Raw genomic sequence first — 27,522 nt, 5'->3', positions numbered from 1 at the left:
CCGGGACCGGGGATGGATCACTCCTCTGTTGAATTTTCGGATTCGTGGTCTGTAAAAAGCGTCATACCACCTGTCCTGCTTTTCCCACTGGGTTAGAGGAGGGATTAAATGGAATGTAGTTTGGAGTCATTTGAATCAAGTTTATTTTTCTAAGTATGGTAGAATTCTAGAAGAGAATTATAAGACTTTATGTTTTGGGTCCACATTATATTAAGTATACTTAATACTTAAGTATACTTATTTTATTAGTATTCACTTTTTACTTTAGTAAAAAAAAATATATATCTATATCTATATCTATATCTATCTATATCTATATATCTGTCTGTATCTATATCTGTCTATCTTTGAGCAGTAACAATAATCCAAACACAGGAGAAGCCCAGACTTGTGATATGCCTGTGTTTGCTGATGACGGTAATGTTATCATCACATTAGGTCAATATAGCATTTAATATAGTTAAGGGTACATACATACTTTCCTCTTTAGTTTGGTGATGCTTACAGTGCTCCTGTGAAGGAGGCAAGGTGAGGTTTCTTCTGCCTTTCATAGTTTGAGGATCTGAAGTCCAGAGACATTAAAAGGCAGCTTTCCTACTTGATGCCAGAGTGAGGCGGAGAACCCAAATCCCCAGGTTGCTTCCTGTCTCTGTTAATCCTTGGGTGCTTTCTTACCTGAAAAGACAAACCATGAGCTCCAGGCACATACTAGGTACTTGGTTAAAGCTACAAAGCAGTAAAAGAGTCATCTTTCAGATAATGTGTGATGGGGACTACAGTGACGAGGAAGAATGGTTTCAGCTTTAGTGTGTATTACTGGGAATTTTGTGATATTAGAGGAGTATTTATAATCGACTCAGATGGTTTTTTTCATGCTCATTCAGAACATCCTGCAGATTGACAAGCTTTGCATTTCGTTATTTGTGTAAATAGTTCTTGTTGGAACAACTTAATTTTTGCCTTCTGTTGCTATTTACTTTGTAACTATGGGTTATGCTGTAATTATGCTGTTGTTCGGGAAATGTCATGCTAACCAAAAAGGCATTATTATTTTCAGAACACTTTCAGTTTGACCAAATATAACCTCTGTGAAAACAAAGGTGTCTATTGTGGAGGAGTCTTACTCCTGGCAAACATTCGATATTCTCTCCGAGGGTCCTATCTCTGTCGCATTGAGCCTATCGGTCTCAGTCAGGCACCTAGTCCCCACTTTCTCCTCTCTCAGACTCTGTCATCTCTTCAATTTGAGCTTTTCTGTAAATTTACTTTTCTTACCTTAGTGGTAGAAATGGAATATTCCTAGTCATCTTCGTGTTGGTTGCTCATCACCTTGTCTTTCTTTTCCTCCCACTCTCTTTATTATTATTGCTCTTGTGATAAGAATACTTAACATAAGGTCTGCCTTCTCGGCAAATGTGTAGGTGTACCATACAGAGTTGCTAACTGCGGGCACGATGCGGTCGAGCAGATCGCTGGGACGGTCGACAGTCATCTTGTCTACCTGAAGCTTTGTGCCTGTTGACTAATACCTCCTGTTTTGTCTTGTCATACTTTAAATTTTGTTGGCAGGGCTGCTTGCTTTCTTAAAGTTGTAGAATTTAAGGAGAAATGATTGTGGCAGTTAATGAAGGCATGTTGTGTGGTCAGTCCCGGTAAATATTTCCCCCCTTTGCCTCCCACAGAATCCTCACACAGTTGATTTTATTCCCACGCACTTGACAGTGAGGCTCAGAGACTCTAGGTCATTAAGTGATGGCGCTAGGGTTTTTAAATCCAGATTTTCTGATGATAAGACCATTATCTTTCTCAGCATAACACAATTTATGTGAGAAGTGTTGTGTTTGCACTGGTGGTGAGCATTTGTCTAATTCAGAGGCTCCACATTTTCTTTCCCTGACGTGCCCAGAACTAGCCTGGCACACAGGTGCTCTCAGTGTGTTCTTTGATTATTTTGTTTGAAACCATGGTGTGTTATTTGAAAAGCTTTCCAAATCTTTTCATATATATATATTTTTGCAACAGCCATTCATTCGTGTGTATAGGAACATGTTAATTAGCTTATAAATTGGGTTGATGTGCAATTTAAATTTTTTGCTGCTTCTTCGGTAAGGTCGGTAGAAAACACTGATAGGAGGTGCAGTGTTGGGAATCCCCTAGATTACAGTCGGATCAGGCATGAAAGGCATTTAGCAAAGTGCCTGGCAGTCCTCCTCTATTATTTATATGTTGGTTCCTTTCAGAGCAACAGCTTAGATGTGGTTAAAGGGAGCCATGCATTGAGAGTCAGATCTGAGCTCGGACAGAAACTGGCTTTGTGTCCTTAAGCCAGCCACCTAATCTTTCTGGGGCTCTTGTTTCTTCATCTGCTAAATAAAGGTGAGACTGAAAGTCTTTAAGGGCCCTCAAACTCTCTCAGTCTTTGTCTGGTAATCTTTAAAATGGAGGTAATGCACACCTGTCACGGGGGTTATTTAAGCCTGGAAGAGAAAGCCTCTGTGAAGCGTATAAAAGATGCTCAGCCTCCACAGGGGGCTTCCTTTTAAAACGCAGGGAGGCGCTTCGGATGCCCCGAGACCAAAATGAGCAAATGAGCGTAGGAGGCAGTGTAACATCCTGACCTAGAGCCAGGTAGACCCGGGTTCAGTGCTGGCTTCGCTGTTCGTGGGATACGGAACCCTAGGCAAGTCACTTAACCTACAAGGAAGATACTAATCCTATTTACGTCTGGGTTATTGCGAAGATTAAATTAGAAAATGCTTTTAAAGGGCTTAGCAGAGTACCTGGCACACAGCGGGCATTCAGTAAGTCTTACTCAGACGTGTAATGCTTGGGTGGGAGAGATGAACCGCCAGGGCAAGAGTTAAAGGTAACGGTGTGGGCTGCCCAAAACAGGGGTGGGGGCCAGGCCCCAGCTTACTTCATGGTTTTGTTGCGGGCCCTGCTCTAGGGGCTCCCACTTCCTTGTTTGCTTTGAAGTGTTTATTTCAGACCTAAGATTTGCCTAATTCTGTTGTGACTTCAGTAGTCACAGGGTTTAAATATCAAACACACTGATTCAAACAGACGTTTTGCGTGTTCTCTGATCAGATTGCTTCCCTTCTGTGCCTGCCGGGAAGCTGTAAGACCTAGAACGTTCCCACACTGATGTTCTTTCTCAAAACGGTTTTAATTCTGATAGTGCTGTTGTTAACATAAAATAGCTCGAGTGTGTGTGTGTGTGTCTGAAAGAGAGAGGATCAGAGAAAAAGAGAGACCCACAGAGAGACCAGAGAGACACAGAGAGCCGTACCTGGGAGCTCACACCTGCAAGCGCTCCTCTTTAAACGCTCGTTTGCATATTGCACATGATATAGGAGCAGAAGGGGGCCAGCTGCTGGAGGAGAGGGGCGAACTCTGATCCCCTTTACAGATCCACCAGTCCTCTCCATTTCCTCTTTATTTAGGAAAATCCTGTACACATTAAATACTATTCTAGGATTTTGTAGCCTTCAGGCATGGATGTATCTTTTCAAAAATCTTATTTATATTCCTTTTTGTAACTAAACTTTTTAAATTTTGAGATAATTGTAGGTTCACATACAGTTATAAGAAATAATATGTACAGGTCCTCTGTACTCTTTACCCGGTTTCTGCCCTGGTAACGTCTCACAAAATTACAGTGCACAGCCGCAACCAGGATATGGACATCGATCCATCAAGATAAAGCACGCTTCCATCGCCACGGGGAACACTCCCGTGGGCTTCGAGAGGCACACCGTCCGCACTGCATTTCCTAACTCTTGGCAACTGCTAATCTCTTCTCCGTTTGATGTGTCTCTTTTGGAGTTGAAAGAATCTTCAGGGAGTGGTGTTTCACATGGAGTCAGGAAATCTGCCGTCCTCTCGCGGGGGCTCTTATTCCCAGATACGGCAGGACCCAGCACAAAGTCACCCTCACACATCTCACACATTGTGAAGAGATGTACCACTCCAGATCCTCGCGGATGTTTGCCCCTTGTGAAGTGCGGCTGGCATGATAAACTGCCCATTCTAGCATTTATTTAAACTGGTTCCTGGCCTGAGTCCAGAGCTTGTGCTAAAAGACCATATGTCACCCATCACATTATCTGTGGCGATTCTTCTCTGTGCCAGGGTGGCCGGTGAAGGCAGCCGCTGCCCAGAGGTTTGTTGCTGAAGGAGTGTCTGACAGTGGTCCCCTGAATTCGGCACTTTGTGGGAGCATTTTCAGAAGGAGTGCTTGAGTTCCTGGTGAGAGATCGCTAGGTGGGGATCTCTGTACCTTATATAAGAAGGTGTGTGCTGCTCGTGTTCGCCCCTGTTCTCTCACCACCTCTCCTTCCACCTGTTTCGTTCCTGTGGAAAATGAAGACCTCACAGAAGGCCTTGTCTTTACTCCCTGGCTGCCGCCCCCCTCCCCGTCCTGCCCCGTCCTTCCCCTTCCCTTCTCTGCGCCCCCGGGCCTGTGGGACAAGGCTGGATGACTCGTAGGTAGCCCCGAGGAGAGCTCAGCGTGAGAGCAGATGCCTTGTCAGCTTTCTGATGGCAGTGAGGCCGTCTCAGTGACCTCTCGGAGCTGCTCCGGTGCAGGAAGGGGAGCCTCCCCGGCTGTGCTCAGAGTCGTCCCAGGCGGCAGTACTTGCCCCCTGACCGTGATTACACATCCAGCCCTGGCCGGCTGGGGGCCTGGCAAGGGAGCGCCAGTCTGGCCGGGCACACACGTGTTTACCATTTGAATCCGTGAAGTGGGTGGGAGCGCTCCGGTTCACCACAGAGCGTACCACTTCCTGCTTGCTGTTTCATATCTGGCCTGTTGAGCTATCTTTATTTCCTGTGCCGTCCCCTGAAAACATTTGCTTTTGTGACCTCTGATTTAACTAATCCCCAAATCACGGACATTTAGGGGGTCTCCAGCTTTCTCATATTAAACATTGCTTTAATAAACATCTTTGTATGATATGCATGGCCTTAGAATTAATTTCTGCAAGTAGAATGCTTGGACCAAACCATTTATAAATTTGAAATTATGATACATATTATCAGATTTCCCTGTGTTTTTAGTGTCTGAAGTGCCAGTTTATGTTATTTGTGTAATTATTAATAGAATTCTTATTTTCCTTATTAATTTCAAAGTAAGGTTATAGGCCTTTTAACATACATGGTAAAGATATTTTCCCAGTTTTTATTTTTTCTTTCTTTTTGCAAATTTTTATTTAAATTCCAGTTAGCTACCATACAGTGTAATATTAGTTTCAGGTATAAAATTTAGGGACTCATCACCACTTCCGTACAGCAGCCAGTGCTCATCACAAGTGCTCCTTAATCGCTGTCCTCTATTTCCCCCAACCCCACCCGCCACTTCCCCTCCAGGAGCCCTCAGTTTGTTCTCTGTAGTTAAGAATCAGTTTCTTGGTTTGCCTCTCTTTTCTTCCCCCTATGTTCATTTGTTTTGTTTCTTAAATTCCACATAGGAGTGAAATCATATGGTATTTGTCTTTCTCTGACTGACTTATTTTGCATAGCGTAGTACACTCTAGTTCCATCCACGTGGCTGCAAATGGCAAGATTTCAGTTTTTCGATGGCTTAGTAATATTCCATTGTGTATGTGTATATATATGTATATGTGTGTGTATATATATACATGTGTATGTGTGTATACGTGTGTGTGTGTGTGTGTATACACATGCGCATACTGCCTCTTCATTCGTCAGTCGATGGACACTTGGGCTCTTTCCATAACTTGGCTATTGTTGATAATGCTGCTGTAAACACTAGGGTGCATGCACAAAATCCGGATTTTCCCAGTTTTTAAAAAACTGGATGGTATCTAACTGTTCAGATATTTAAAATTTTGTGTATTTTGATTTAGCAGCTTTTCCTTTGTGGCTTCTGGAATTTTATGCCATTTTAGAAGTTTCTCACATCCCACGATTATAAAAATGTTAACCCTTATTTTGTTTTAGAATGTATACTTTTTTCTTTTTCCCCGTTTATTGTTTGCAGTCTGTGTTGATGTAAAGAGTAAGGTAGCAATCCACCTTCATATTTTTCTAATCAGCTAGCCAGTTTTCCTAACAACCAACGATTTTTAATATACATGGTAAATCTGGAATGACCAAATCTTGATGGCTTCTAGTATCTAAAAGTGTTTGGTTTTATAGGTAGAAATTTTCCATTTAAAACTCTGAGTTTCAGTATTTTTCTGCTGTTAAAACTTCTAGAAAGGAGCTGTGAACAGAACACCATATTGGTTTTGGCATTCACTTTAATGTGTCTGAAATAGGCTGATTCTACAGAATTTGATCCAGAGTACTTCTGTGTCTTGATGCTCTTTTGCCAAGCAAAATTGATTACTTCTAACCACAACGCCTTCAGTGTTGGACTGAGAAAAGAGTCAGGGGTCCTCCTGACCTGGTTGCAAGCTTATATAATTTGGCATCAAGTACAATACTTAAGTTTCTCCTACATTTCTTTCTATTCTCTAGCCTCTAGTGGTCAATGCCTCTTGTTGCTGAGGAGTTTTTTGGAGGAAAGGGCAAATTCAGATCCTCTTTGTTCAAGTCCTACTAATTGTATCTTTCAAATGCTTTTTTTCCCTTGGCAGTCTGATGACTAGATATCAGAAGTCTTTCTTTGACAGATGGTCCCAGCTTTCTCTTGTACTGTGGCGTTTAGCCGTGGGCTGGATTTGTTGTGCTGGTGTATTTTCCCTACAGTGATGGGTCGCTCTAGCACATGGATTCTCTTTAGAGCTTTCATTAGAGGGGCTTTCAGTAGTTTACAAATTTACTTGAGTATCTTAGTAACTGGGCAGATTCCCCTTTTGTAGTCATATTCTCCTAAACTATTATTTCTTTTAAAGTAGATTTTATCATCGATGCTTAATGTTAGGTTCAGGTTGCAGGCAGGGAGGCAGATCGTGCGATTGTGGCTGACAGGCAGGATACAGAGTGGTTGAAACCGCCAGAGTCATTCATTCAGGCTTCATATCCCATCTTTGCACCTGTTATGTCACCGGCTAACTCAGTTTCCGTACCTGTCAAAAATGGGGAAAAGTCACACCTGTGTCTCTGGTAGGACTGCTGTGAGCATCACGTGAGATAACGCGTACAAAGCACTTAGGACAGTACGGGGCCCGCAGGAAGCACTCGGTGTTATTTTTCGTCATCTGTTTTAGTGTTGCTTTGCCCTCCTGAGATGCTGCGGTGCTCTTTTGTTCCCCCTCGTAGCGTAAAAAGAATACATGCCTATTACAGAAAGTTTAGAAATTGAAGAAAAGCTTAGGGAAGAAAATTTCTCCTGTGCTCCCACAACCCCCAGCAAGAGTCAGTTTACATTCTAACCTAGCTGCTTCCGGGTTTTTATACTTGTATGTTGTTCTTCATAGCTGAGATCATACTAGATGCATAATACGGTATCTTGATGTTGTTTTCTCTTAACGTATCTTAAACTTTTTCTCCGATCATTAAAAACACTTATAAAATCATCACTTTTGATGATTGCATGATATAGTCCCTCACATTGTATTATTTTGTTGACGTAATCATCCTCCTTTTATTTGGCATTTGGTATTTGCAACTTTTGGGTTAGAATTAGGTTGCTTTTAGGTTACTCTCCCTTATGAAGCCTGGGTTTCTTGCTGTCAGTGACAGGCGTAGGAGTTGAGGCTTTGTGTTTTGTGGTTGGTCTGTTGAGTGTGTGAATTCAGGCAGCATTTGAAACATGAGACCCTGTGCCCTCAGACTCTTGTCTTTCTGTTCTGGAGTATGTCCGTACCTGTTTCCTTTTTAATCTTTTTTTTTTTTTTTTTTTTGTGAGTTTCTTTTGATAATCTTGTGCTGGAGGAAAGTTGAATGGAGACCGTAACTATAGTGTGGCCTCCGACTCTGCAGTGCTGTGTGGATGTCCCGGAGCTGGCCAGGGTAAACACCAGTTGCATGTTAATGGGTCTTTACTGGGTAATCATACCGAGCAGTTGCTGGTAAGAGGACTATCCTAAATCGTTCTTGACAGGTTATACTATTTTTGTTTCAAATTTCTCATTTTTCCTGTAAAGCTGGGTTTAAAGTATGTTAAGGCTGAATTCATTTGTACTTGGGAACATAATGAGATCTTGTACTTTTTACTTTCAGAAAACCAGCCAAGAACAGCAGTCTGAAAAAGACGTATGTATCCAGCATTGCCAAGGAGACCTGCTGTTTAGATACGCTTTCTGAGAAAGCACATGGCAAATGAATGTCGTCTTTGTCTCAAGTCACAGCAGCCAGGTTCTGCTGGTGAATCGCGCTGGCTGATTTGAGCTTAGTTTTAAACTCAAGTTATTGAAACGGCACTGAGCACAAGACCTAAATGCTGGTGGTTTGTGACCCCAGGAGGCTGCTTCAGTGGTATTAGCCGGTGTGAGCTTGACACTGGTTTTCATTTCCTTTGTTTGGCTGTGAGGCTGCTTGATCTGTGGCCACTTGGCAGCTCGTTTCTTTAAAGCTCCTCCTTCATGGCCATTTATTCTCTGCTGTTAAAATATAGGGTGATTTTTATCTCAACCACGTGGTGAGCCAGAGTGCAGACCGTGGATTTGGCAAGTTTTGGTAGTGGTAGTAGGAACAGTGAAAAGAAGATTGAGATGTCGGTGGCTTAGGGTGGAAGATCAGAATTGGATCCTGAGATCCGTGCACAATCTCTTGGCACCTTCGGCCCTGAGCTCGCCTCCCCGTGGCTTCAGTAGAAGCACAGGTAACAAGTGGTCTATGTCTCGGAGCCAGCACATCTCAGTAAGCTCTTCTGACACTGTCTCAGTCCGAGAATGGCAGGTCCTTCCCGGGCACGTGTGCCAGTCCTGCTGTGTCTCCACCAAGAGGCACATCCAGCGTTTTCTTGACCAGGTCTGGTCATTTCTTGGAGGAGCAGGGTTCCACGGTTCCGAAGTAGTCCAGACGACTGCTGCAGAGCTCTGCCTGAGGGTACTGTGTTTTTTACACTGTGCCCAAGATTGGTCCCCAGGGAACTTCTACCCATGTGTTTATCTTGATTGTTTCTCACAGAGACTTTTACAATCAGTTGGGGTTATCTGGCTCTTCCAGCTTACAGGTAGAGAAAGCAAGAAAGTCTCTTGCTTTTAACCACTCAGTATTTTTTTTTTTTTTTTTTTTAAAGATTTTATTTATTTATGTGACAGAGAGACAGCCAGCGAGAGAAGGAACACAGCAGGGGGAGTGGGAGAGGAAGAAGCAGGCTCACAGCAGAGGAGCCCGATGTGGGACTCGATCCCGGTACGCCGGGATCACGCCCTGAGCCGAAGGCAGACGCTTTAACGACTGCGCTACCCAGGCGCCCCTTAACCACTCAGTATTATGGTGACTTGACTTTAGTAAACCTTGCCAGTCTTATGCTAACTCCTTGTTACCAAGGCAAGAAAGGACATCTTGGGTATTCTCTGTATTCAGTGCTGCTTTGATGGTAGCTTCGTGCTTTATTCTGTCTCTAATCCAGACTATGACGGGAAAAGCACCTGACCAGTAATAGCTATTGCGTGATGCTCCATTAAGAGTTCAGACTAGGGTCCGACAGAACCGGATTCGGTTTTGGTCCCTGCCCCTTGCTGACTGGGTCACGTCTGATTATGGAATCCTGCAAACTTCAAATTCCCCGTGTTCAGAACGGGTGAATAATTACAGCTGTAGATTTAATTACGATCAAATGAGATTATAATATGGGAAGAGTGCTTAATGTAGTGGCCAGTTAATAATGGTTAGTAAATATGTTTTCAAGCGCTGGCTTAAATTACTGTTAACGGTTATCGTTCCTGTCGTCATTACATGGCGAGGTCCTAAATCCCGCGCTGTCCGTTGGGCAGCTGTGGCAGCGCTGCTGGCCCCCCTGGCCTTCCTTCCTTCAGGCTTTCTCGGCTCAAGGGGAAGAGCGGTGCTAGCATTCCGAGGAAGGGAGGTAGGCATACAAATAGTATCTCTGGCCCCTGGAGCGCTCCCCTTCTTTCCTAGGAGAGGGTCTGGGAAGCATCTCCGTGCTTGCCTTGCGGCCAGAACTGCAAGTTCTGGGAAGGAACATGCTTGTCCTGCTTACAAGGAAGCACCTTTGCGCAGAGATGTCACGGTTGCACCTGTTGGCGAAGGTCGTTTCATCTTCTGCGGCTCTTTCATTTCCGTGTACATGCTGAGCAGTCGGCCCCTCCGCCTTTGTCCTCGTGGCCCAGATTTCTTAGTCCATGGTCTTTACGGTTTTATTCATCTAGTTGCTTTTTTTTTTCTTTTTCCCCCTAGAAATCTTGATTTCATCTAAGTTTAAAAATTTTTTGGCGTAAAGTTTTAGATGTTAAAATTTGCAGTATCTGTAATTCCAACTTGCTTTTCATTCCCAGTATTTGTTTCTTCTTCTTTTTTAAAAATCAGACCATCAGACCATCAGGGTTTTTCTTTCTTTCTTTCTTTTTTTTTTTTTGGTCATTTGAAAGAACCGCCTTTTGGTTTTATTGATCCTTGCCGTGCGGCATTGGCTTTAGAATTCATGAATTTATGTTCTTACCTTTATCTGCTTTCTGTGGGTTTATTCTGGGTGTTTTTCCTTCTTTAGTTGGACAGTTAAGTTTGTCAATTGTCAGTCATCTCTCTCTTCTAATATCTGCATATAAGGCTATAAAAGTCCCTTTAAGTATTACTTTAAATACCTTCCACAGTTTTTGATACGTAGTTTTTTGTTTTGTAAAGTCAGGTTTATTGAGGTTTCATATACATACCATAAACAGTTTGATGAGTTTTGACAGATGGATAGAGTTATATAAACACCACCATAATGTCTAGAACGTCTCCATCACCTTGAAAATTTCCCTCATGGTCCGGTTCTTGTCCCGATGTCTCCTTTCCTACGATGCCATGTGAATGGACTCATGCAGAATATCGCCTTTTGTGTTTGGCCCGTCCGGTTAGCATGCTGCTGCTGCTGCTGGTGCTGCGAGGTCCATCCGTGTTGTCGCTGTATATGGACTGGTTCCCTTCGATTGCCGTCCTTGTGTGGCTGTACCGCAGTGTGTCTGTCCGTTGACACAGGGTGGTCAGTACAGTTTTCTGTGGGAGCAAGTCAGAGTCTTTTAATTCTGCACTTGGGCTGTAAATACACTAGACTATTCTGGATTTGAGGTTGTCTGGGCATTTTTTACATTAAAATTTTTATTTGGGGTTTGGCATTTTGGAAGTTTTTCCATTAGTGGGCAGGCATGTGCTCACGTGTACTCACTTCTGCCCTTCCTCCCTGTGGCAGTCTGGGGCCAGTCGGGAGACAGAAACCACAAAGTAAGTTAAACGGGGGCAGTTTAATACAGGGAATCATTGCCTCCGATAAAAGAATAACTGTAAGATCTAGGGAAACTCTGTGTGGTTCCCTAGGGCTGAGCGAGCGCGCCCAAGGGAGGACAAACTACCAGACATTCCCGCCTCAGTGGAGAAAGCAGAGTTTAGCCCATGGCACAGCAGGGGAGTTTGCAGGTTTGGCCAGACCAGAGCTGGCCCAGGGCTTCTGGACCAGCCACAGACCCCCCTCTGCAGTACGGGTGAGGAGGAGCTGATCAGCCGCCAGACACATAGGTGAGCAAAGGAGCTCTGGGTGCTGGTGGGGGGCAGGAGGCCTTCAGAGCCTGGGAGCCAAGTTGGGGCTCTGGTGTCCATGTCCACACGGCTGCCGAAGGTTATTTCCAAGCCAAGGCTTCAAGGGCTCAGAGAAGCCAGGTTCTGGGCTGTCACTGGGCCACACTTCAACTGTCCTCACATCCATACTACCAGCCCCTGTGCTGGAGACTGAGGAGAGCCTCTTCCTCCCAGCACTGGCCCTCCAGCCTCTCTGCTGAGAAAACTTAATGTCACACATCCTTCAAAGGAGAAGTGCTTAAAGTGCCATCGTTCACCTCAGAGCATTTATCACATTCAGAGCTGAGAGGCAATACGCTGATAACTGATACATTCTTCCTGTTCTTTTTAAGAGAAATACCATCACATCAAAAGCAGTACTACCCATACGCTTGTGCTATTCAGACACTTCACGAGAGGACAAGGGTTTATGAAAATTAGAACTTACAAAGAATAGGTGTAGAGACACATATAAATCTCATATTCATCATGGTGTATTACCACACACATCGTGATATTATCACTGTCCTCCCCCCTCTGGGTCATGATAGATTGAAAGTTTTGTGTCAGACCTCAGGCTGGAGGCAGTTTCTTTCTTCGTGATGCTGACTCATTATAGAAAACATTCAGGATACAAATTTTAAAGGAAGTTTTGTACCAGAGAGCTAAGTGTTGTTTTCTTAAAAACGCTTAGTGTTTTTAACTCCAAGCTTAGATGAACTAATACTAGGAATATGGTGGCCGTCCTTTCTGAACCAAAAAACTAGGACACATGGTCTTTACAAAGAATTTTTTCTGGTTTGTGAATTTTTACACATGCGGAAAGTATTATCGTGGCATAAGTTAAAGCACATTTGATTAGCCACACCCAATTAAATACTTGTTGAAAAGAATAAAGGGCCATCTCAAAATACCAAGAACATATACATATTAATGCTTTTATAGAATAAGGAATAAAGCCATCTTTTGTAGACAGTCTTAAATCAGAAAAATAAAAGAAAAAATGATACAAATTCCTATTTAGCAGTTGTGTGGTTTTGGCAGAATTGAAAGTCTTGTGCGCACGCACACACACACACACACACACGCTACTGCTCTGACCTTATTTATGTTTCTGACACTGCAGGGGGCTCAGGTCCCCAAGACTCAACGGTCATTACAGAAGGATTGGTACATGCTTTGTAGGTAGAACTAGTCTGCTCTTGTTGCAGAATTCTTTTTTTTCTTGAAGAATATTGAGAGAATATTTCTTCTTGGGTATTTAGATATTCATTACATGGGAGTACCCAGCAGTAGGGCTTGCAGGGGTTTTATATACTTTCCAGAAATTAAGCGCTATTCACTGACAAGGTTTCCCACATCAGAAAGCCCAAATTGTAAAAATCGAGGCCTGCAAAGTATCTTACTCAGAGAGCTTTGATGCCTTCTCAACCAGTTTTCTGTAAACATTCTGTTCTTTCGGTGTATTTATATTGAACCTTCTTTAGTCTGAGATACCTTTCAAGAATGCCTTTATTAAACGAAGTGAGATCAATTTGTATTTTAGCTTTCATTTTGCTTGGGATTCTTTGGGCTTCTTTATTTGGCAAGATGAGAGGAAAAGGCCTGGCCTGTTTGTTATCTTGGGAATTTCCAGCCCAAGAAAGTGTCCCGAGGCCCGGCTTGCAGGGACTCTTAGGTGAGGAGCTAGCTCTTTTCCTGAATTATTAAGCTACATTCAGTCAGCAGCCTGGCGCAGTTTGTGTTTTAGGTTTTCGTATCTTCTGAAAGATTAATATCCTCACGAGAGTGATGGTAGGTTGGCTGTCTCCCTGTAGTGCTCTCGGCTGTCAGGAGCACCACACTCTGCTCTGTTCTCGTACTCCGCCTTCTCTAGACGTCTGTCGTTATTCTAGATTCGGTGTTCACTAACCTCCTGAAAATTTTCCTCTCACAGTTTAGCTTCCTTCAGTGTGAAATTTATAAGCCAGTGTAGAGCTGCTCTTAAAACAGAGTTTTCCTTAAAGAGCTATCATAAGCAACCAGGACCAGAGTGAATTTTTATGTCCATTTTTCCTTGTAGCTTTATTGCAGTCATGACACTGGATGTGCTGTTCGTTTTGATTTTGACGTGCGTGGGTCAGTTTGGAGTGATTGATGTAATTGTATTTAACAAATGTATATTATACTTTTAGGTTTATTTATTGATTACATATTTCCAAAGCTTCTTGAGGGAACAGAATAAAATAAAGATTAGGAATATGTTTCTTTATTAAATACCTATTGAGACATCTTTTCTGCTGGCCTCTCTGAACACATATCAGATGCAGTTTGTGCTCTTAAATAGCTCCCACGTTAGGGAAGGGAAAGAAGGAAGAGTTAGAGCTTGGGCTGGACTGGAAGGTTGAATGGCATTCCCTAAACTGAAGACAGGATTATAGTCCGCAGGTGCGTGGAGGTGTGAACAATATGGGCGCCTGAAGGAACTCTGAGTAGCTATTGGTCATATTGACAGATGAGCTCCTAAGTCCTCTCGTTTAACCTCATTTTATCAGTCTCTCCTGTATCTCAGGTGCAATAGATTTTGAAATAACAAGATTTGCTGTCATTTAAAAATAATCTATAATTCAGACTTTGTTCTGAATTAGAGTGAGTGCTCCTTCTTTGCATTATGAATGTATATTTAAAAAGGGCAAGGTCTTTCTCTCAGACACTGACCATGAGGATTCTTCCTTCTCTCAACTCCTGTAGCACATGCTGCCTCGACCCGAGGTTGGTTCGGGCTTTGCAGTCAGACGTGCTAGGGCTCCTAGCCTAACCCCACCACTTTCTTTACGGCTTTGGGGCCGTGAGCAAATTCCTGTATTTCTCTAAGCCTCAGTTCCCACCTCGGTAAAGGGGGAGACTACTGCTTGTTTCGTGGGCTGTTCTGAGGATTATACGAAATATTGCATGTGAAGTGCTGAGCACATAGCACTCCATTAAAAGTAGCTCTGATGACAGCAGTCATGAGTCACGTAGTAAGGCCATGGCTCAGCTTGTTTTCATGACTTACCTACCTCGTTTAGCTCCACGCCTAGTGTACAGGGATCCTGCTGCATACTTCCTGCCCCGTACACACCTGTACTCACCCCCACGTCTACCATCCCTACTCCTGCCCTAGCCAGGCCTGGCACACGTGTCTGACAGCGAACAGGTGCTCCCCCCTCTTTATAGTTAAAGATACCCTGCTGGGTAGCAGCCACGCAGTGCCTCTTAAGAGCCATTATTCTTCAGTGTTCGGGGTATGAAGGTTCCTCATGGGCTCTTGCTGTGGAAAGCCAGAGGCACGATGGTAGGGAGGAAATCTGGGTCTGGTCAAAACTTTTTTTACCTTTGGCCAAAGACTGTTATAAAACTCACAGAACAAAAACAAAACAACAACAAAACCAGGAGCATTGTGGTTTTCAGAGTGAGTTGTGGAAGTTCATGCCAGAACAGAGTTGGAGTAAATTCTAAGCATGCAAAAGCACTACCTCAGAAATTAATTCTGTCCTGTAAATTGAAGGATAGTTTTTGATAAATCACAAAAAACTAGCAATATGCAAGTAATGAACTTTGCATTATAGTGAAACCCCATTATTAAAAAAAGCAGTTTTGCTTTTTGTCCTTTTGCATATACCATTTATCAGATCGCATCCCTCGTCCACACGCGCACATGTGGTGTGCACTGCGCCTCTGGGGGAGGGGGGCTCCTGGATGCAGCCTCTCCCGACCCACCTCAGAGTTTGTGTCATTACATCGGGAGGCTGCCTGGAGCCAAATTTCTTTGTTTTACTCAGGCGTAAGGTCTGTGTTTCATTGCGGTCTTCTAGGTAAATACCTGAAACGTGCAACCCCGTTTTCTTTGGTTGGAATTCTGAGAACAGTTCCATGGATTGATCTGAAGTAATCATAAACTCAAAGTGGGATTGAAGTCATGATTAGTACTAGCTTTTGCATTAGGAAGATTTTACAAGGGGCCGATGGAAGCGTAATTTGGCGTGACTGTAATTTGAATCAGAGGAAATTTCCCATTAAAATTTTCACAAGATTGATTTAAGCAGCAAGACGTGTTGCAATTGAACGGCCTCGTGCTGACTTCACCCGCACAAGCTGTTAATGATTGTCAGCCTGCTCGCTTGACTACCTTCTCACTCATCTGCCCAGAGGTAACTGCATCCCCTGAGAATCTGACGGGAGTCCCCTCTCCCCGGTCTAGAATCCACACCTAGATAGAGACAGATTCACATCAAGAGAGGTAAGTATCTGATAGAACTAAATCAGGGCCCTAGATGCTTCTGACTGACGCTGGTACATTTTCTCCATCGCACTTTTGCTGACCTTGTGGCCGGCGTTGAAGGTATGGAATGGCATGTTGGTGGCGTCATTCGACTCTCTCAGGCTTCCTTGTAGCTTTGCTAAATTCCAAAGGCGTGTTCTTTCCTCATTCTGGGCCACTATAAAAACATCACTTGTGACACGGCATCAGCCTGACTCACCTGTCCAGAAGGGATGATGTGTTTGAGAAATCCTGGTTGTAATACTGGATGCAGAATTATGAGCGTGCGAGCGTAGTGGGTGCAGAATTGAAGCTTGTCCTTAAACACTTTGGCAAGTCTCTCGGATGGTTTTTGGGGGACATTGCACGACACTATTTGTATAATACACTTCTGAGGTGAGAGCTTCTAGCAGAGGAGCAGAACTTTGAACCCTGTACCTTGGATACGGGCCAGACCCGTTTGTTCACTCTGGAGCTTGTTGCCGGCGTAGCATGAAGCTCTGTTAGACATTTAACGTGTCAGCCTGACTCTGCTCCTGCAAGACGGCTTGACTGTCACTCTCGTTCCTGGGAGTTATCACTTGTAATGAAACGTCAGCCGGATCTCTGGGCTGCTTGACACAGTGTGATTCAGAGTTGCTAAGGCTATTTGAGAAGAAACCAGTTTCCATCAGCCTTCTGTATTCATATATTCATGTATTCATAGTGCTGGGAATCCATAATGCTGGGAATCTGAAGATTTCGCTGTGGTCTGGCCCCGAGGAAACAAGCCAGATTCATCCATTTGGGGTTTCTCACACAGAGTTCACTAGAGGCCGCTCTGTGTGTGTGGTATGTGTCCTGAACTGTGAGCTCATCAGGGTCTGTTCTTACAGCAACAGGGCTACTGTTTATATTACTTACACATTTTCCCCATTTCCCGTAAAGGATTTAAGGCGGTCGCTCCCAAGGGCAGAGCTCCCACAGGACCCAGGTCCATGTGCCCCGGAGCCTGCGCCCTTGCCCGGGAACCTCGCCGCTTCTCCAGCACAGGCTGCCTTTTACATTCATGTTGCCCGCTGTGTTCCTGGCCCAGTAGAGCTGCCGGCAAAGTTGGTCGATTCAGTTTGAGTCATGTTTGGCAGACTTGAATTGGCCCCTCAGCAGCAGTGCCTGGCACATAGTAGGCCCTCGTGTAGTTTTACTTGAGGAAAGGCAGCGAAGTAGACCGCGTCCTCCCCATTTTACAGATAAAGAAACCCAATCCCAGAGAGGTCAGGTGACTTGCCTGAAGTCACCAATCATCGCTCACAGTGGCATTTTTGAAATCGAGGGCCATCTGATGTATTTAATGTCAGCCGAATTTATAATTCTTCCGGTCTTCCCATGTTTTTCACTAACACGGGCCAGTTTCCAGAAGCCCTTGCGGGTGGTGGTTAACAGTCTTTTCCGGTTCCTTGCTGTATCATTTTGGGCAAATTGCTTGCCCGCTCTTATCCTCGTTGACCTCATTTGTAAAAGGAGGACAAGAATGATATCAGATGGATTAGTTTGTGCAGACACCGGCTTAGCTCCGTGCCGGACGCATGGCATACGCTCAGGTAATGACCGTGTTGCCTCCATGTCTAAGTGCAGAGCCCAGCAGTGAGACGGCATTGCGTCCGGCCGGAACAGGTGAGGCTGAAGTCCAGCCTGAGGACACAGCACATCTCCGCAGAGCACGTCCTTGAAGAGCAGTCTTACCTGCACAGATGTTGGGGCTTTGCCCGCTCGGCCATCCCTGGCCAGATGGCAGACGGGGCGGAAGGTGATGGTGTTCGTTAGACAGTAGCGAGTGGGCGTGGCCACGTGGCACCAGCACGGTCCGATTCAGAGCCCGCCCAAGTCCATTTACGCAAGCCTGGTGTGTTGATTTGCATCCAGGTGGCCAGGGGATTCTAAATAGCCATGGTTAAGAGGCGAATTTTAGTTTCTGCTCCCTTCTGTGACCTCTCTCAGGAAGAGAGCAGAAAATCCCTGTGCTTGGTCTCTTCCCTTCAGCATAACCCACCTTCATGAAGGGGCCTGTGGCTCTGGGCTTGGCATTTTGTCTTGTCCAGAAGGATCGTGTCGCCGTCTTTTGATCATCTCCTTCTTCCCAAAGTAGTAGTTCTTTTTTGTCAGAATAAAAAATTAAAGTGGACATGCTTGTGAGAGATGACTAAGCCAGGGTTAGAGACCTGCTTCTTATCAGTCAGTATCAAACACAGAAATGGGAATCAAGGGAGCAGAGACTTCCTTCGATTTCAAAAGAATGTTGAGAGAAATAGAAGCTCTTTGAGGGCAGGACTCACTCCCTGGTCCTCTCAGCACCTCACCCAGAGCCCTGTTGCACGTGGTGGTGCTCGGGAAGCTTGCTTCTTGGTTCCAGTGGCTTCCATTATTATTGGACTGGAAACGAAGGGCAATGTGTTCATTCCCTCAACCAGTATAATGTGTCGTGTAGTGAACAAGACAAAGTCACTGTCCTCATAGAACTTTCATTCCAGGAAGAGACACAACAAGTAAAAGGAAAGAAATAAGAGTGATTGATGACAAGGTGCCACGATCATTTTGAAGGAAGTAAACTAGGGGCTGAGATAGAGAACGAGGCATGGAGGGGAGGCAATCTTTCTAGAGAAGATGCTCAGGGAAGGCTTGTTCAGATTCTCTGAGGACTTGGCCTGGGAGCTAAGGCCTAAAGGATAAGGGAAAACTGGGAACAAGCCATCCAGACAGAAGGCTAGTCACCGTGTAGCCCTCGGGGCCAGAAAAAGCGTGGCTTGTTTGAGGATTTGAAGTAAAGGGTGGCTAGAGGGTCCTGAGCAAGGGGAGAGTGGTAGATGATAAAGTTCGAGGGGACATTGGTCCAGAGATGGAGGGCCCCTGTGGCCTGGTGCGTTGTTGGAATTTAGGCTGAGTGCAGCAGGAAACATAGGGGGATGTGTTCGTTTCTGTATTTTTAATTATGCTTGTTGCTGTGAGATGCTAGTGGCCTGGACCCAGGGGTTGGATTTGAGTTACGCCCGCGTTTTAAACATGAGATCGAAGGACGGGATGTGGGCTGGGGATGGGGAGGGGAAGGAAGAATCAGGAATATTCTGTGCACCTGGCAGGATGGTGATACCACTCCTAAGATGGGGAAGACCGGGACGTGAGGAGAACAGGTTTGGGGGTGAGGGAGCGGCGGGACTCGAGAGTTCTGTTTTGGTCCGGTTAAGGGGCCGGATTTCCATGGGCTGAGCTGGGGCCGACACGTGAAGAAGGATCTGCCCCGGGATGTGCGAGCCTGGCGTTCGGAGGAGAGAGCCGCTCTGGAGCCGTGCGTGTGGGAGTCACGGTGCAGAGAGGATGTGTCAATGCCAGGGGGCACATGAGGTCCCCCCTGCAGCTGCCGTGAGCAGCGCGAGCTCCCTGCGCGGCCGGGGAGAGTTTGCTCCGTCAGAGAGCTGCTAGCAAAGCCGGAGGACCCGTTACTCCACGGCAAGACATCCGTTTGAAATTTATTTACGCCACCAAGGACCAGGAAGGTGAGATGCTGCTTTCGGCGCCACGGAACCATTCTCTGAGCTTGTTTTCAGAAAAATCCATATCTGGAGTGTGACTGAGGCATTAGCGGTGATGGGCTGGCTGTGTTCTAATGGGGCAGGTGTAACTTAAGCCCAGAGCCTCAGGGCAGCTAAATTAGTCTGAAGGTGGCGGAGATCAAGCAGGGGCGCTTGTTCCCTCCAGATTAGATCAAGGGCAGAAGGGCGGCATAGAAACTGGATACCTAGAAGCCTCGACCAGAGACAGGCAGGAATTACTTCGTGAGAGTTTTGCTGTGAGGAGAACAAGAAGGAGGATGTAGAATCAAGCTCATCAGACTTGAGGAATTACAAGAAACACTCGAGTAGCTTCTTTAGCCAGCAGAATCCTCATCTCCCGGAGTGTGTGATCGAGTCGCTCACGACTTTAAGCCTTTAACCGGTGATTCTGATGCTCACCGTCCAAGGGTCCTACAGAGAGAAACACTGAGTCTAACAAGACCTGAGGTCATCTCGGCAGCGCTGTCTTACACATGGGGAAACGGAGGCCTGGGGGGCAGGAGGGGCTTGTCCGAAGCTGCCAAACAAGCCAGAAAGCCAGGGCCGCTCCCCTCACCTTGATGTCTTCGTCCTGTAGTTGACGCTTTGTCCTGATGGACGATGAAGCCGAGTCTCCCGATTCCCAGCCCCCCTTCCTTCACTGTGGTTTTTCTTTCCTTTCCCCTGTCACCCTCTCATGTAAGAGTAATCTTCCGATTTACCGAGTTCATTCTCAGGTGTCTGTCTCGCCTCACTAAAATGTAAGCTTCACAAGGGCGGTGATTTTTGGTTTGGGGTTTTTTTTATCCTGTGTGCCTTGGGCAGTGCCTGGCCCATGGGAGGTGTTCAGTGCATATTTAACGGATGGATGGGTGAAAAATATTTGTTAAACTATAAATAAGTTAACAGATGTGGGAAAATGCCGACCCGTAGGCATTGTTAGCCCGAAAGAGAGTGGAATGTTTTCTTTTTTACTTGTTTAATTCTGGCTCGGATCAGAGATTACAGGAACGGTTTGTTTGTGGGAGACTCGTTAGAGACTTTTCAGAATAACAACAACAATAGTAATAACAGCAACAGTAGTAGTTATTAGTAACTGGTGACGCTACAATTTATGGAATGCTTCCTGTCTGTGAAACGCATACAGTGTGACGCTCTGTGCTGAGAACGTCACCTGCGTTAACCCACCTGATCCTCGTGAGAGCCCGAGAATGGTGGAACTGGGGTCTCTTCTCCAGAGGAGGACGCTGAGGCTCAGAGGTGAAGTCACTTGTCCAGGGTTGCTCAGCCGGTATAGACGAACGAACCATCTGGGATCCTAAAGTTATTAACACCCTAACTACCAGTAACACTCGGTATTAGATTCGGGGCGGTTTCTTTTTGGAGAAGGAACTGAGAAGGCTAAAAATGAGGCGAGCATTGCTCTTCGGAGGGTCCCTGGGCCCAGAACACCCTCCAGCTGGTCTGAAACCACAGGCTGGAAATGAGATGCGGTTTTAAGAGCATGGCTTTCCAGCATCCCCCCCCCCCCCCCCCCGCTCTCAGCTCTGCATTCCCATGTCACAAAGAGCCTTTCGTCCTGAACTGTGAGGCTTTTCTTGCTTCTCAGACCACCGCCCTGTAGCAGGCCAAGGCAAATTCCTGGGGCGACAGGGCATTAAACCATTCCCGGGGAGGCACTGTAGCCCTTCCCACTCAGTCGCACCCCACCCTGGAAAGGAAGGGCAGACAGAAAGAGGCTCCTTCACTCCCTTCGCACACCACTTCCCTGTTGAGGCCTCAGGAAGGGGCTGGGGGACACCGTGATTCCATAAATCTCTCCGAAGACTAGAGTGAGCCTTTGAGTTCTTGGAACACTGCACCTCTTAGACTGGTTGTAAGCTCACCGAATTAATCACCACCTGCTGTGGACAACGGGCGGGGGGCGGGGGGGGGGCTTTCATTCCCATCCCTGCCAGCCAGGACCGGCCTCGCTTGGGTTCAGTGACACTCCATATGCACGACAGTGGAACCGCTGGCCCCACAGCTGCAGACACAAGGGGAGCGTGAGCGCGCTCCTGGGCTCTGGTGAAGAGAGGCTGTGACACGCACCGCCGTCTCCAGGCACACGGTGCACCAGGCACTGTGGCAGCGTCTCGACAGCCGTGATCTCCTTAATTCTTTGATAAGCACAATGAGGCATGGCTGTCCCATTTCCATAGGGGAGGACGGCCTGGAGGGACAGGCCACTTGCCAGAGTCTCCAAGCATTTGTAAGAGGCAGAGCCGTGTTTTAACTACAGATGGAGTGGGTTCTCAAACCTGGGCTTTGCTAGACTGCTCTTCTGTGATACCAGTTAAGAGCATGAACTCTGGAGCCTCCCCGCCTGGGTCTGAATATTGATTGTGCCACTTACTAGCCATGAGACACTGGACTTGCCTGCCCTCTCCCTTGGCTTGTTCATCTGTAACATGGGGATAACATATGCAAATCATAGGGTTGCGAGGATGAAACGAGTGGATGTATATAGAGCACGGAATGTCTGGCACATAGGAAGCACTATAGAAGTGCTGGCTTTTATTATTAGTTTATACATCAAGTCCTTTTGTTCCCCCTGGATGATGCAAACTTAATCGCAGAGGTTTCCAACTATCCCTCCCACTCCCCGCCCAAGGCGTGTGTCTCTGTTCTCGAGACACTTGTGTATGAAGCGCTCCGAGGGGTGCCTGGTGTACGAGTAGCCCCGGTGCGTGTTAATGGTGATCACTGTGGCGGTGCCTAAGACACTGGGGGGGCGGGGGAGCAGCGTCTGATCCCCAGTTCGCATCCACTCTCCCTGATGTGGGATCCAGATAGAGACACGGTCCCCATCCAGAGGCTCATCTCATGGGTAGGACAAGAACTAGGGGCAAGCGTTATTTTGCATACACCAAGTGGCTGTTACTTTAATGCCCTAACAATGCATCAGTATGTAATTCGCTGAAAAGGTAGGAGAGATGAAAGTGTTATTGGTTAAGTTCTTGGTCAAGGCAGAGTCAATCAAAGAGATTAGCGCTTAGAACTTGTCCAGGGATAAATTGTCTCCGAAAGGCTTGGGGCGTGCCGTTCAGAATTGTCACTTTCCAACCACCGCCACCCCAGACTCTGGGAAGACCCTTCCCTTCTGGGTGCTCGAACAGGCTGAGTTTCTTGGCAGTTCTGCGCTGACCTGGGCTTTGTCATGACCGTACTTTCCACTTCTTCTAGCTTAAGAGTTGGACAGTGGAGGACCTTCAGAAGAGGCTCCTGGCCCTCGACCCCATGATGGAGCAAGAGATTGAAGAGATCCGGCAGAAGTACCAGTCCAAGAGGCAGCCAATCCTGGATGCCATTGAGGCTAAGAAGCGGCGGCAACAAAACTTCTGAAGGCGGCCCGGCCCGAGCGCCCGCCCGCCTGCCCGCCAGGCCTTCGGTGAACTCGGGCTGCTCGCCGGCACTTCAGCCCCGTCGTTTCTCCACAGCACCTTCACCTTCGTGAACTCAGGAAGTGCGCCAGTGGGAAGGGCTGCCTGCCGTCAGCGTGCTGCCTTGTGTATGTATTGAAATTGGTCCATTTTATTATTTCAAAGGATTCATATCGGCGCTTTTAAACTCAGAGTTTTAAACCCCAGGAACAGAGACTCCAGGGTGAGTGACAGCTGGGAAAGTGTTACATGTTGTCTTGTCTTTCTTCTCCCAATGGCTTTCGATTGTTCTTTCTGGAAGACTTTTTAAAGATATATAAATATGCACATATATATAAATTATAACTGGATCCCCACCGAGTGTGGTGGCATCTCTGTACAGGTACAGGTGTAAACAGTTGGCCTCTTTTCTGTAAGATTACGGTACTGGGGGGCAGAGGGCAGGGCATGCCAGGGGGCTGTTGGGCTCCCTCAGCTCCCGTGACCCACCCTCACCCTTCTGCAGGGCTGCAATTAAAAATGAGGTTTGGGCCAGGTCTTCCCCATGGTTTCAGCCTTGTGTGGGTCATCTCTGGCTTCTGGAGCTCTGGACCACATCCGAGGGAAAGCCTTGAGAGTTTGTTTACTTCTTGAGTCCCAGGAGAAGCCTGGCACCCTCTTTGCAAACCGCCCCGTGTGGCTTCAATGCCTTCCGTCCATCTGCACTCTCCCAGCCGCCGAGAGTCCCAGCACAGATACTGCCCAGTGCCTTAAGAGGAGACGCGACCCAGTGCAGGGACGGGCCTGCCAGGACGTCTCACACACATGGGGCTGTGTGCAGTCCGCAGAAGGGAGAGTGTGTTCGGAGTTCTCACTGTTCACGTGGACATTGCACAGGGGCGTTTTGCTCCGCGTTCCTTACAGACGGGGGTAGAGGGCATTGCTTTTGTGACCACATTCCAATATGTGACTGTTTTCTTTTTTATTTTACTGCTGAGGGGTCTGGAAAGGATACATGAATACCAGACTGAGGTCTGTTCCCCAGGAGGCTCTGTCCGGGCCTGCAGAAACCCAGAACTAGAAGGGACCACAAGCATCGTCTGGCCTGACTGAGGCCCAGAGAGGGGAAGTGACAGGGTGACCAAATCACAAAGCAAATTGAAATAAGAGCTGGGACGAGACCAGAGCTCCTCGCTCCTGGGCCACTGATTGAGCATTCCCTTCCCCGAGGGGAGAAACCTGTGTCCGTTTGGGTTAAGTTGTCCCAGGGAACACTACCAAGGGAAACTTGTTCATGCTTGGTCTCGTCAGTGGATGACTGGCTAGGATGGGACCCGCAGGGGGAGCCAGGTGGGTCAGGCTCGGCCAGTCCGTGACTCTGCAGCCCCTGCCGGACGGCAGACAGCAGCACGCAGGCGATCTCGGGCCTCAGGCAGCTCAGAGGGCTTCACAAAGCACAGCACTGAGCCATCCCTCTGCAGCACTGGCTCGAGGCCACATGGCGTGTAGTCACACAGCAAAGAGGAGACAGGAAAGGCAAATGTCTGCCTATTTTTAAATGTGTCTTCCCCTCAGGTGGGGGAGCTCTGACTCAGTTGCACCTAAAGATAGGTAATTTGACTCCATAATTGCTTTTGCTTCTCAAACCTGGGAATCAATGGAATGGCAGGGAATGTTCCTTTTCTCTGGCCAGATTCTGTTCTTTGCAATTCAAGCCAGTTTTTAAAAATGTAAGAGGCAGTGGTTGGTCTGCAGGGTTTGGCCAGTTGGGCAGTTATGTGGCAGATACAGAGAACAGAGGACACTTAGAGGATCCTACTAGAAGAATCAATGGCAGCTAGCATTCGTTGACCACTTAGTGTATGCCAGGCACTGAGCTGGGTGGGCTTTTTATAGATGTCAGATCCAAACTTCACAGTAACTCCATAAGTTAAGTACTTTATCTCCACTTCATAGATGAAGGAGTTAAGTTCAGAGAGAAAAAGGCAGTGTATTTCCCAAGGCCATATGGCCAGTAAGTGCAGAATCAGGATTCCTACCATCACCATGTGGGACCAGTATTTACAGGGAAAAGGAAAATCACAAGTCTTTAAAATGAAGTGACTACCTTTTCTTGCACAGAATAACTCCCACTGGCAGTTCTGGGTTGGGAAACGGCTGAGTTCGTAGTCCAGTCTGTCAGCCAGTGAGTCCCACCAGCCTCAGCGTGGAGCGTGCATCCCCCTCACCATCTGCTGTGCCCGCAAACAGGCCTGCCTCAGCCTCTTCCATTTTAGAAAGGACTTCACACTTGGCCAGACAGGAGGGGAAGTGCCCATTTCTTCCTTCCTAAGCTAGACCCAAGTAAAAGAAGGTTTCACTTTTTCTCCATAAATATTCTTGGGTCATGAATCTTGATCCTGAGTTTATTCTATTCTGTTCCAGGCATGTGTGCACCCACCATGCTGGCCCAGCACGGAACACTGCTCCTCAGTCTAGCTAGACAGAGCCTCTGGCCAGAAGTCAGTGTTTCTGGACCAGGTCCATCTCCTGACACAGTGTGTTTGTTTCCTAGTGATGGACAGGCAGAGGGGCAAGTCCTAGTTGTTTCCCCGTGAGCGCTAACTTCAGGATAGGTCAGCGTGCTTTCCTTGAGCCCTGAGCTTCAGCATCTGTGGCTCGAGCTCCCGGGGAGCTCTGTGGCCCTCACCTCTTCCCTCTTTTTAAGAAACAATGACCCACACCTAATTGTATCTTTAAGAAATCTCAAATTCTCTAAGGATACCTTGATTGCTTTCTCATGAGTAATTTTGAAGCAGATTTCTATTTTTCTTTTTCCTTTGTCCCTTCTTCCAGCCACCAACTGGATGGATAGATGGATGAATGAACGTTGGACGGGCTGGCTGGCTAGGTCAGTAGGTAGGTAGATAGTTAGGACCAATACCCTGAAGCAACTTAAGAGCGATAGCCTTGACTCCTGGGCTCCTTGAACCTCCTATTCTGATCCAGGAAACAATTATTTAGCACCTGCCAGATGCCAGAGATTTATTATACCACTTAAATTTCAGTAGCTCTTACCAATACCAGAAATGAGAGAAGAGACATCATTATAGCTCCTACAGATATTAGAAGGCTAAGAACAATGTCATGAACTTTATGCTAATATATTCAACCACGTAAATAAAATGGACAAATTCCCTGAAAGATACAAAACACCAGAGCCCACTCCATAGATCATCCGAGTAGCCCTATATCTATTAAATCTGGGCGATCCAGGTATTATGGTCCTCATTTTACACATAAGGAAACTGAGGCTCGGAGAGGCGAAGTCTGTTGCTCAGGTCATGCAGCTAAAATACGGCAGAGCTCGGATTCAGATGCCGGGCTTCTGATCCTGATTCCAGCGCCCTTCCCAGCATACCACGCTGCCTCTACAGATCGCTGCTCCTCGGCCCCCACCCCAGCCCTTTCTCACACACTGTGTTTTCATCGGCATTGTATTCATTGTACTGAGACCCCGTGTTCTTTTCTGTGTTTGGGGAAAACAAAATCTCTTCCACCAGCTTGCACTCGAACCAACTTGGAAAAAGCTTCAATGCTGTTGCTGACGTACAACTTAAAAATGTGAAGTTTGTAGCTTTAACTTTTTGTAATAAAAACTAATAACACTGGCTTACATGCTGACTTGAAATGCTATTTTATAAAGTTTGGGTGTAAATAATCAGTCGAGGTCAGCAGTTTGTATATGTATGAGACCTAGCTTCCTCCCTGCATCCCCCCCTTTTTTAATTTGAGGTGCTTCCTGTGTGCTTTTATGTTAGAATTGTTGTTCTCCCTACTTCCTACACATTGCCACCTTTGTTTTAAATAAACTGTCCTTTGGAACACAAGACTCTTCTTTTTAAAAATGAGATCCTCCATCTGTAGCCTGGATAAGGGTATTGGGAACCTCTGTGATATTGACTTTGCGGTGTGTTTATTCTAGAATCCAAAGCTGGGGGAGAAGGGGGTAGGGTAGGGAGAAGACCTGGACGCCTGCTGCGTGCCAGGTGCTGAGCTGTTGTCAGGGGTATAAGGATGAACCAGACGCAGTTCTTGCAGACCTGATGGGGAGTCGGTCGAGCAGCCCCGCGCACGTGGACATACCACAGTAGACGGAAGTACAGCGAGCGTGGACGCAGGAGGAGGGGGCGACTGCCAGTTCTGCCGGGGCTTCCCACAAAGCTCTTCTGGAGGACGTAATACATCCTGAACTTAAAAATGAGCAAGACATGGCCGGGTCAAGAAAGGGCAAGAAGTGAGAGAGTGACCGGCCCGGGCAGAGGGTCGTCTCGGCAGCCTTCATCCGGTTCTGTCGTTGCAGGAAGCCGGGCCAGGTGCAGCCCGGCGTTCAGAGGGAAGCTGCCCTCGTCCTTATGCAGAAAGACTTCCCTCGCCCGACCCTGGGTTCTCTCAAAGCTTCCTCCAGGGCAGGGAAGGAATAGAGTTACACCAACAATTAAGTGTGAGTCTCTCGAGTCAAACCGCTCTTCAGTGTTCAATGTAATAGTCCCACAGGCTATTTGCATAACTCATGCTGTTCTGTCAGCCTTTTCGGGGAGGGGGGGTGACGTGTGTCTCTTGTGGCCTCTTTTACTGACCCCACTCCCTGAAATAGCGCGTCTTCCTC

General features: G+C 46.6%; 1 protein-coding gene across 3 annotated transcripts in view; it reads left to right on the top strand.

Moving 5' to 3' along the window:
- STK4 (serine/threonine kinase 4) overlaps window positions 1-26,743 on the top strand; it is an 86,947-nt gene extending 60,204 nt beyond the window's left edge. For 2 of the 3 annotated variants that reach the window (XM_045804712.2, XM_045804714.2), the window contains one exon: window positions 22,699-26,743. In XM_045804712.2, coding sequence (XP_045660668.1) covers window positions 22,699-22,857 — 159 coding nt within the window. In that variant the 3' untranslated portion in view covers window positions 22,858-26,743. Of the gene's footprint in view, window positions 1-8,130; window positions 9,099-22,698 lie in introns of those variants that run through there. The other variant, XM_045804715.2, reaches the window with a different exon arrangement.
- Window positions 26,744-27,522: the final 779 nt, after the last annotated feature.

The sequence above is a fragment of the Ursus americanus genome, chromosome 22 (assembly GCF_024610735.1).
Source record: "Ursus americanus isolate L20-20 chromosome 22, mUrsAme1.1.p, whole genome shotgun sequence".
Lineage (NCBI taxonomy): Eukaryota > Metazoa > Chordata > Mammalia > Carnivora > Ursidae > Ursus > Ursus americanus.
The sequence above is the reverse complement of the archived record's forward strand: the minus strand, read 5'-3'. Positions and strand labels throughout refer to the sequence as shown.